The sequence below is a fragment of the Rhinopithecus bieti genome, unplaced genomic scaffold (assembly GCF_001698545.2).
Source record: "Rhinopithecus bieti isolate Rb0 unplaced genomic scaffold, ASM169854v2 scaffold_64314, whole genome shotgun sequence".
Taxonomy (NCBI): Eukaryota; Metazoa; Chordata; class Mammalia; order Primates; family Cercopithecidae; genus Rhinopithecus; species Rhinopithecus bieti.
In genome coordinates, this window is record NW_016824620.1 from 233,914 (window position 1) to 243,851 (window position 9,938).

General features: G+C 54.8%; 2 protein-coding genes across 4 annotated transcripts in view; both read left to right on the plus strand.

Annotated features, from left to right (window-relative positions):
• The window catches only part of STIMATE (STIM activating enhancer), a 64,154-nt gene extending 59,961 nt beyond the window's left edge, over positions 1–4,193 (plus strand). Inside the window, exon 8 of the mRNA XM_017862469.1 lies at positions 308–4,193. Within this exon, the coding sequence (XP_017717958.1) occupies positions 308–424 (117 nt within the window). The 3' untranslated portion in view covers positions 425–4,193. The remainder of the gene's footprint in view (positions 1–307) is intronic.
• A 982-nt stretch (positions 4,194–5,175) lies between these two features.
• On the plus strand, positions 5,176–7,800 carry MUSTN1 (musculoskeletal, embryonic nuclear protein 1). Of its 3 annotated transcripts, none has more exons than XM_017862471.1 (3): positions 5,176–5,964; positions 7,171–7,303; positions 7,489–7,800. In XM_017862471.1, the coding sequence occupies exons 1-3, from the start codon at positions 5,956–5,958 to the stop codon at positions 7,593–7,595; spliced, it is 249 nt and encodes an 82-aa protein (XP_017717960.1). In that variant the 5' UTR covers positions 5,176–5,955; the 3' UTR covers positions 7,596–7,800. The 3 variants fall into 3 exon arrangements, with proteins under 3 accessions (XP_017717960.1, XP_017717959.1, XP_017717961.1); XM_017862470.1 differs by lacking the exon at positions 5,176–5,964 and adding an exon at positions 5,984–6,150; XM_017862472.1 differs by lacking the exon at positions 5,176–5,964 and adding an exon at positions 6,006–6,160.
• Positions 7,801–9,938: the final 2,138 nt, after the last annotated feature.

The window sequence follows — 9,938 nt, forward strand, 5'->3', positions numbered from 1 at the left end:
AAAAAAAAAAAAAAAAAAAAAAAAAAAAATTAACCAGGCATGGTGGCACGCACCTGTAATCCCAGCTACTCAGTAGGCTGAGAGGCAGGAGAATCTGTTGAACCCAGGAGGCAGAGGTTGCAATGAGCCGAGATCATGCCATGGCACTCCAGCCTGGGTGACAGAGTGAGACGCTGTCCAAAAAAAAAAAAACACACACACACACACATAAAAGAAACATGAGACTTGAAGGGTCCAGGGTCCAGGGAGGGCAAATGAAGAAGGCCCTGCTAGGGGTGACTTGGGCCCTGCCTCTCCACTGCCTTAGATCCTGATCTCGGCGGATGACGAGATGGAGGAGTCTGACGTGGAGGAGGACCTCTGCAGACTGACCCCCCTCAAGCCTGTGAAGAAAAAGAAGCACCGCTTCGGCCTGCCCGTATGACACATTCCCATGCTGGGGGTGACAGGAGGGCCCCGCCAGCCGCTGGTGTGCAGAGGTCATCCCGCAGCATCGTTCCTTCCCCACTCTCTGCCCTTCCTTTCTACCTCTGCTCCTCTTGCTGTCTCTGCCCGCTCTCGCCTGCCCCCAGACTACTGTGACTTAAAAAGAGGGAAGAGGAGCCAGCGCCTGAGGGGGCCACGGGCGGCTGGAGGTCCCCATTCAGTTGCACTACAAACACTGACCAAATATGCAAGGAAGGAGTTGTGTTTGTTTGTTGTCGTCCCAGACAGTGTTGTGAGGGACCTGAGGCCCTGCCCCATGTCCGACCAGGTGGCAAGGTGGAAGGAAGCACAGGCACACAGACGGTGGGTGAGTTCCCTCACCACGGCTGTGGGCAGTGCGAACACATAATGCCTTTGGGCTAAAAGTGACTCGTTGACCAAGTTGGAAATGGAATGCTTTCTTACTCGAAATGGCTTTTGTAACTATTGATTTCTGAAGCTGGTTTTATGAGCTGTGACAGTGTTACCGGGTTGGGGGTATGTGTTTATTTCCTACAAAATACTTATGGGACTAATGGGCAAAACAGAGATTTTTAAGTCTTCCATATGCTGTTTGACTTTTATATTTTAAGTTATATTTTCATACTATTGTATTTAAAACTCTTTTAATCCCCAAAGAAATGGGTTTATTTGCCTTTCATGGGGTGTGGGCTGGCAGGAGGAAAAAGTCAGGAGTTTTTTATTTGGAATATTGTTAGATGATGCCCTATGATAAGATGAGACAAATGATTGGGGAGGGAAGGAGGATGGCTCTTCTCTAGAATCAGCAAACCCAGTGGTTCTGTGAAGATCAGACCCAAGCTTGGAGCAGCTGGTCTGGATGCAGATCCAGGAGCTGCAGAGTGTGTGGAACAGGAAGAGCTCTGTCCATGGCCCGCGAGCTCTAGCGTTCCTGCTGCAGATCAGAGGTCTTAGTTAAATTTGACCAAGAAAGGAGCTTAGCTAAGAGGTCTTCGTGTCCAGAGGGCCCAAGACTACCAGACTCCAGTGCGGTCTGCCTGTCTGCAGAGCCTCCAATCACGATTTAAAGTGGTCTTGGCCTCTCAGCCCCCACTGCTGCAGCCTTCAGAGCCAGCCTCTGGATGCGGCGCCAGGAACCTCCTCTCCTGCTGCCCTAGTACCTGTCATCCTAGTGTTGTCTATTTGTTTTGCACAGCATTCTGGAGAACATCTGCCTCACAAAGTGATCCTGTTTTTCTCGCCCTCCAAAGCTGAGGTGGTTAAGGCAGGCAGGGATGAGAGAGCTCACTCTAAACCACAGGCAGGGCAAGGTGTTTCTAGGCCGTGTCCCCTCCCTGGGGAGTGGCCCCTACTCCTCAGCATGGCCACAGGCCCCTGTGGCTTTGGGAGTTTCCTGAGTGACTGTGGAAAGGGCTGACCCTGGCAGTTTCCCTGCTGTGGAAGCAGCAAGGTAGGGGCACTGCTCAGTGGTTTGTCAAGCTTAGAGGCGGCCACGGATGGTTAGGAACAGGAAGCCACACTGCTAAGGTGTGAGCTAGAAGGGAGACAGCCTGGACTTTAAGTGAGACAAGTGCAGAGGAGGCCACTCCACTTAGAACCTTCTTTTTAGACCTGCATGAACATGTGTTTCACTTAAGCACATTGGGTCTGAATTGTGGCTCATGAACCCAGCTCTTAAACCTGGTACCCTGGGACTGCCCTCTGCCTCTCAGAGTCCTGCCTGTTCTGGACTTGAAGGTGAGCATCAGAGAGGCCTTCTCAGCCCATCTTCCGCCAGGAGTGCAGAGCCAGGATGCCGAGAGGAGCAGGGACTGTAACTGCAGTAGGAGGCAATTTTGCTGGTGTCGCTCCTGCTCAGATTGACTCTGTGCTCCCTCCCATCCACAGCTATGGTAGCCAGTATTTCCCCCAGCAGCTCTCTAGTGGGAAAGAGTGGCTGGAACCAGGCCATTCTCAGTCGCATTGGGAAGACCAAGACTCATGTTCCTGACAGGACGGTCAGGAACTCATGTTCCTAAGAGGCGCTCATGGCATCACTGACTCAGTTCTGATTCCTCCCCTCCTGTTTCATTTTGGTTTGAACAACCTGGGCCTGCAGCTGTTTCTTCCACCTTCCTGGAGCTCACAATCAGAGCTTCATGTTCAGTCTCGAGCTCCTAATGTTTCCAAACAGGGCAGGGGATAGAAGAGCCATAATCTGTAAAAGCTGTGAAACAAACCCTGGGTTATGTAAACCTCAGATGGTCTCATCTGAAGACTCGGCCCAGTTCCCAGGGAGCAGTGCGTTTGGGGAACAAAGAGGTAGCTGAGGAGTGATGGTTTTTCCCTGTATCCTGATTTTCAGAAAGGGCTTTAGTCTCTGGGCTGCAGCTAGTAGCTGGCTGACCAGGGGATGGGGGTATAATAGGGTGTCTCACCATAGGGCACCTCTTGTGTTTGGCCTTCCCTTTCTCGTGTATATGTGTGTGTGCACGCATGTGCGCACACACACGTACACACACACAAATCTGTATCCCCAGGAGTGCCTCCTGCAGTCACTGGGGGCTCTTCCATGGTGCACCATCCCATGAGAGCAGATCAGAGGGCTGTGGTCAGGACTTCCTCCCGAGCTGCCCTCCCTCCCTGGGATGAGTTTCCTCACCACCTGCTCCAAGGTGCCTTACGAGGTGCAGCTCTTCACCTGGCCACATGGCATCCATCACCGTGTTGAGAAATGATGGGACGTTGACTGGATATTGTGTGCTATCAATCCGATTTGTCCAAATCTGGACCTCAGCCAAGCCACCTGTGATGGAACCTTGCAAGTCAAGGTCATGAACAAATTTCTTGTAACTATTGGAAATAAACTAATGAGGTAGAACTGTCATATCCAAATGGAAGAGGTGGTTGATACTGTTATTTCCTTTTGCTGTCAGAGGGTTGTTGACAATGGCAACCCCGGGGGCAAGGGGGGATGTTGGTGAGATCCCAGGTGGTGATGGCTTCTTGGTCCACTCAGCTTGCACACGTGCAAGAGGAGGGTCTGTGGCCCCTCGGCCATGCTGGTGGCCTCCTTCCTCAAGTTTTAACTTGTGTCTTCCCTGGCAACAGGGAGTCATGGGTTAATGTCACCTGTCATGCCTCTTTCTTCAGGGAAAATGTTAAAAGGCTCAAATCCAAGCTGTGACTTCCCTTAGGCAGTGTAAGCGTGTAGGCTGCAGCCCCAAGTTTATGTCCAAAGGCTGCCTCAGAACCCTGGAGGGAACAGCGCCCAGCTGGCAGCCCACTCTGCCCTTGCAGTTCACTGGCCTTTTCGCAGCCAGGCTAAGATAGGCAGTACAAGGAGCTTCCCACCGGCCAGAGCAGCTGCCTCGTAGAGTGTGGGGCTGGCTTTTAGAAGTTTCACACGTTTGCAGCTAACAGTGCAGAGCTCTCTGTTTCACTTTGTGAAACACTGGCAGCTCTGAGGGGCTTGGCTTTTGGTAAGGGACTTACGGTCTGACTTGCCACGAGCACCTTGAGCTCCTGGGTTGGTTGGTGGTTGGTTGGTTGGGTTGTTTTAAATTTGATTTTTCTTTTCCTGAAGTTTGTTAGAAGTCAGACCTATGCGAGCAAAACCATGGCCCACTTCAGCAGCCATCCAGTGGGGGTGCTTAATCGGTGGTGGTAGGATTCACAGAAACGTTTTTTTGAAATGAAAGAGATGATGATGTACTTACATTGTAAAATGGTTTACAATAAAGTTTGGCATCTTATTACAGTTTTTTAAAAAAAGAAGCCATCACATTTGTGGTTGTTGGTTGTGTGTTCTCTGGAGGTGAAACAGCTTGGCAGGGTCAAAAAAGATTCCCCTGTGAATTAGAAAGTTCTCCCCAGAGACCAGAGTGAGAAGGAACCTTACGGAGCCTCGTGGCAGGAGTGGGAGCCCGCATCTGCCCAGGGAAAACCCAAACATGCTCTTGCCATGTCCATCTCCACTTCCTTGCTAGTGAGAATTAAAGCAAGTCTGTCTCTGAGGAGGATGTCATGTTGGGGAGGTAGAGTATAAGCAGTGAGCAGCCCACATCCTCGTCCCTGAGGCTACGGGGTTGGACAGCAGGTCCCTGGGCAGTGCCTCAGCGTCAGGTGCCATCTGCAGGGGCACCCCTGGAGCTAGTGGAAGGCCCCCACAAGGCCTGGCCTGCCCTCGGCGGCCTCTTGGCCCATGTGCCAAATCCTGGGCATTCCTCATGTCAGCACTTGTCTCAGATCAAGCCTGGCAGTCCTCTCATTGGCCTCCTGGAGCCAGGATGGCAGGAGGGGTATTGGGGTGGGGTTCAAAGTATGACAGCAATGGAGTGGCATTTGGGATAACCAAATGTCAGTGCCTGGTTGGGTTCCATCTGCCTGGAGCCTTCAAGGATAAAAATAATCTCCATAAACTGAAAAGGACTTAGATATGTCTGTCACTGGGAGGGCCCCAACCTCCTATGCACACCTATTGCTCACAGCCACCCCAGGCTTAGGGTCCTGTCCTGTGCCCTGGGGGATCTTCCCCTTGCAAGGAGGAGTGTGTTAGGAGCTTTTAGCAGAGGAGAGCTAAGTGACCTTCCAGGGGAGCGCTTGGACCTGTTGTCTCCACAGCTCAATACCTGGAGTGGGCTTCACTCTCCCCCAACTGAAACTGTCCTGCAGGCCAGCCCCCCTGTGGTGGCCACACCTAGTCGGAGACCTGAGCCTGAGCCTGCCTCCCACTTCTCTCAGTGCTCTCACCATCAAGCATGGTTTCCTGCCTGGTCCTTTCCAGACCCCTTACTCCCCCCTCGCTGAACTTGCAGTTGGAATGGGACAGAGGACAAGTACATCAGCAAAACCATGAGCAACTCTCCAGGCCCCGTTACCTCAGGCTCTCCACCTGTGGACCTGTGGCAGCCTCTCTCTCTGGGTTTGCTGTCAGGGCCCAGTGAGCTTGCCGTGAGCAAATGGAGCAGACACGGGAAGCTCCTGCTCTACCACCATGCAGGGATAGAAAATCTCCACTGGAATCCAGGGGAAGGGATGGAAGAGGAAGAAAAACAAGCTTGGAGCAGTCCAACCCGGCTAGGGCCCTCCATTCCCTCAGGGACACCCCATACCCACCCCACACACTGGGATGAACCCTGGCAGAGGAACAATTCATATGGTCACACATTCCAGGACCCACATCCGTAAACACATAGCGAGTCCACCAGTGCCAGAACCTCTCCCGGGGGAATCAAGCAGCTGTCCCAGAAGGCACAGGGTCTCTGCAGCCATCTGCTTTCATCAGGGCTGCAACCCCCAGGCAGCAGTACTCGGAGCCCCTCTCATCTCTGAGAATAAACTCTGAAGCTAGCGACCCTGCGGACCTGAATCATCAGGGAGCCTGCTGGAGGAGGGGCAGTGACTCTCCGGGACAAGCAAGCAGGCTATATAAGTTCCAGAAGGCTGGGCTCCGCTCAGATCTTTTCCAGCAGCTGCTGCCTGCCAGAGAGGCACCTTCAAAGACCCAGCGCTTACACAATACCCACCATGTCCCAGGTAGGAGGGCCCAGCATGAGCTGCGTTGATGCCAGAGGGAGTGGAGGTGGAGTCCTGGACACTTGCGGCTCTGGCAGCTGTGTCTTGAACTGAGCCCCAAGCATGAACTGGAGGCTCTGTGGCCCTTGGGAGATGGGGGCTCAGGGAGGACCCCCTGAAGAACCCCTCTTTTGTGTGGCTTTGGTGGTATTCCATGGTTTGTTAGGAGGAGTGGAGAGAAATGTTAGGGGTGGGGGCTTAGATCTCTGCATGTGCCTGTGGCGGGGGGGGGGGGGGGGGGGGGGGGGGGGGGGGGGGGGGGGGCGCGTTTGTGCGCGTGCATGTGTGTGCTGCTGCTGTAACTCAATGTATAGAGCTTTGTGCATTTGTAGCTATGGCCCCTGCAGCCATGCACGCTGTGTGTAGCTACACACATAGGTCTGTCTGTCTTTGTGTATGGTATATGCATGAAGCTGTATGTGTGTGCACATGAGGCTGGAGGGGCACAGCTGGGTGCATCCCTGTGCAGGGGTATAGTGTGTTGCTCTGAAGAGCCTGTCCCAGGCTGACAGAGGAAATGCCTGCACCCACCCAAGCACAGGCAGGTCTCAGACTCACAGGTGGCTGAGGTTGAGGGGTAGGGTAAACACTGAGCCTGGGTGTCCCCCACCCTGGAGGGACAGACCAGCCTGCCAAGGGAGAGGATTGTCCTTGCTGCCTGCTCCATGGGTGGGTGGCCACTTTGGACTGTAACTCTGTGGGCATCTGGTCCTTCTACCCCATTTCCATCCCCAAAGACACAAAGTAAATACTGGCGCTTTTGGGCAATCCTCGAGGGACCCCTTGGCACCCAGTGAGCAGGTTTTGGAACTAACCAAATGCCCTAGTATTGCCCAACCTCAGAGATAGTCCCCTTCACCGTTCCCCACTGTGCCCAGCCCTGAGCTTGGCCAGGCAGACAGACACACCAGTGTGAGGCTGCAGCAGCCACTGCTCCCAGGAGCTCCCAGGCTATAGGAGAAGGGCACAGGGGCAAGTCAGACCAAGACAGCTGGGAGACCTGCAGCGGGTGGAGCATAGTTGGGAAGGCTTTCTGTGGAAGAGGAATAGAGCCTTGAATAGGCTTGGGTTTAGTGAGCAGAGAAGAGGGGTTTGGGCCAAGGCACAGAGGTAGGTGTCCCCGCCTCGAGACTTCAGGTAGTAAGATGAGGCTCTTGGATCTCCAAGGCTGGTGCTCAGGAAGCCCCTATCAAGAAGAAGCGTCCCCCTGTGAAGGAGGAGGACCTGAAGGGGGCCCGAGGAAACCTGACCAAGAACCAAGAAATCAAGTCCAAGACATACCAGGTCATGCGGGAGTGTGGTGAGTGTCCTCATGCCATCTGGGGCTGGGGCTGGGGGTGCAGGTGTGTGTCTGGTGGGGGGAGGCGGTCAAGGATCATTTTCTGATAATCCAGTATTCCTGGACTCAGGAAAGGGTGCACCCATCATAAGGGACCTTCCCTCCCGGGAAGCCAGGCTGGCCCCTGACTTTGCCTCCTCCCACAGAGCAAGCTGGCTCGGCTGCCCCCTCGGTGTTCAGCCGCACCCGCACAGGCACTGAGACTGTCTTTGAGAAGCCCAAAGCCGGACCCGCCAAGAGTGTCTTCGGCTGAGAAGTGCGCACCACTCCCGTTGCTGCCCGAATGCTCAGAAACAGGAGCCTTTCCCAGGAACTCTTTTTTATGCCAGAACACTTCCTCGCCCCTGCTGTCTCTGGGGCTGCCACCCTCCCCCACAGTCCTGGCCCTTCAACCAAGGGCTCCGCACCAACACCTTGGAAGCACCAATAAAGAGGATGCCCGTGTGGCCCCGGCGGTCGGAAGGTGTTGGTTGATCCCTGGCTTTGGCCACTATTGAGGGAGGACAGGGTGGGAACATGGAACATGTCCATTTGGGAGGATCCCAGGGGATAGCACAGGTGCTATTATGGCCACTGCCACATACTGCCTTGGACATGGAGACCCAGTGCTGACCTGTGACTTCAGACTCTTCTGAGCCTCAGTTTCCCCTTTTATACTACAGGGGAGTTGAGCTGGAGCCTATTCCATAAAGCAGGCCATGATGACACTGCTCAGAGTGAAGTGGGTGGGGTCTCAGAGACCACCTCTCCCCCTGCCCTCCACAGAAGCTGCTGAGAAGCCTCTGAGGACCCGCAGGCTCTGCAGCACCTAGGGACCTCAAAACCCCTCTCCCTGCACTTTTGTTCACACTGCCTCCTTGCCAGCTTTTGTCCCCTCCGAGACAAAGCCAGATTGAGATTCGTCTCTGGCAGTCAGTGTCCTGAGCTACTGTCTCTTCCAAACAGCGGGGATAAGCCTCCCACAGTCTGCTCCAACCAGGCTGCCTGGGGCATAGGAACACCAGATTCTCAGCCTGCATGACCCTTCCCTCTGCAGTCCTCTGTCCCCTGTGTGCCTGGAACTGCCAGGTTCAGAAGACCCATAGAGGCCTGTCCTGTTTTGATGGCAAGGCTATGACCATGGACAGGCTGACAGTGGCTGCTTTCGGAGCTGGACTGGCAGAGTCTGGGCTTGTGGTGCCTGGCTCAGGGCTGATGCCTGCTAGGGGTGCCCTCCTGCCCCAGGAGGTTCTGGCTGCCCAGAACCTTTCCCACAGTCCCAGCCAGCATGGCCTCCTAATATAGCCCTGGGTCTGGGCTGGGCCCATGCTCTGTGCCCCAAGGGAGCAGACCTGCTGTGAGGAAGGGCCTGGTCCTACTTGCTGGACCCCATGGGGAGACTCTTCCCCCAGACACTGAAAGGAATGTGTTCCCCTGTGTAATCCCAATCATATCCAGAGCCAAAAAGGTGAGCAGTGGAGACGTGCGCAGAGACGAGGCTTCTGGCCAGTCGTGCTAAGGAAGGGGAGCGTCGTCTTTGCAGCTATAGAAATAGCTCCAGTCTATGGCACCCTTGCCCCAGGCCTGCCAGTACCTCTCATGGAGACAGGACTGGTAGAGAAACCCCTCCCCAGCCTCTGGAAGCCACTGGCTGCCCCAAGACCCTCCATAGGTCCCCAAGGCAGGTGGCCCCCTCAGAGCTGGTGTCACGGAGCCGTCCTTCCCCGATCCAGGACTTGGCACCTGGCCACATTTTTATGACTCATCTTTACCCATGTGTGGACACAGATTCAGGAGCTGGCTTCTGCAGAGCCACCAGGGAACGCTAACCCCAGCGACACCCAGAGAGCATAATACGTTCTCACTCAATCCCACTTTACAAGGAGCAGAGTGCTTCAACTTTAGTAAGGCCGGGACCCACCCCGGGCCCTTGGGCAGCGCTCCCCTGAGTCTGGGCTGCGGCAGCGTCACACCGCTCACGACAATGGCATTCTGTCCTCTCTCAACTGGCAATTCCTGGGCTCCCTCCGCTCCACCGGACGCCACCCCAGTCACCCCTCGGAGCTGCTGGCACTGTCAGCTCTGTTTTCTGTTCCATGCTCTCCTGTCAATAAACTCCCCATGTGGAGACCTCTGTGCCGCAGGATGTGGCAGCTTTATGACTCAGTTGTATTGCCTAATTGCCATTCTTGTTTTGGGAGCCTTGCTGGGGTTGAACCTAAAGCCCTGGCTAGATTAATGGCACCCAAACAGCAGCCTGGGACCTCAGGAGAGAGAAGGAGGCGCCCCGTGCCAGCACCTGTCACCAGAAATACAGCGTATCTGTCCTGACTCTAGATCTTGCCCCACACAGACACCTCCCAGCATCACTCCATGCCTTTGGGCCCTCCCATCAGCCAGTCACACTTACCTGGTGGCCAAGCCCCCTTCCTCCAGGAAGCCACTAGGGTAGCCCTGTAGCCCTAGTCTTCCTCACCATCCCCGTTTCTCCCCAGGCTGGACTTAACGGAGAGCAGACTGACATCTTCACTGTCAGTTCCCTCCCAGCCCTGTGGAGCTTGGTGGAATGCCTGGTGTGAAGGGTCCTGGTGAAGGTTTCGCACCTTTCAGAAGGGGC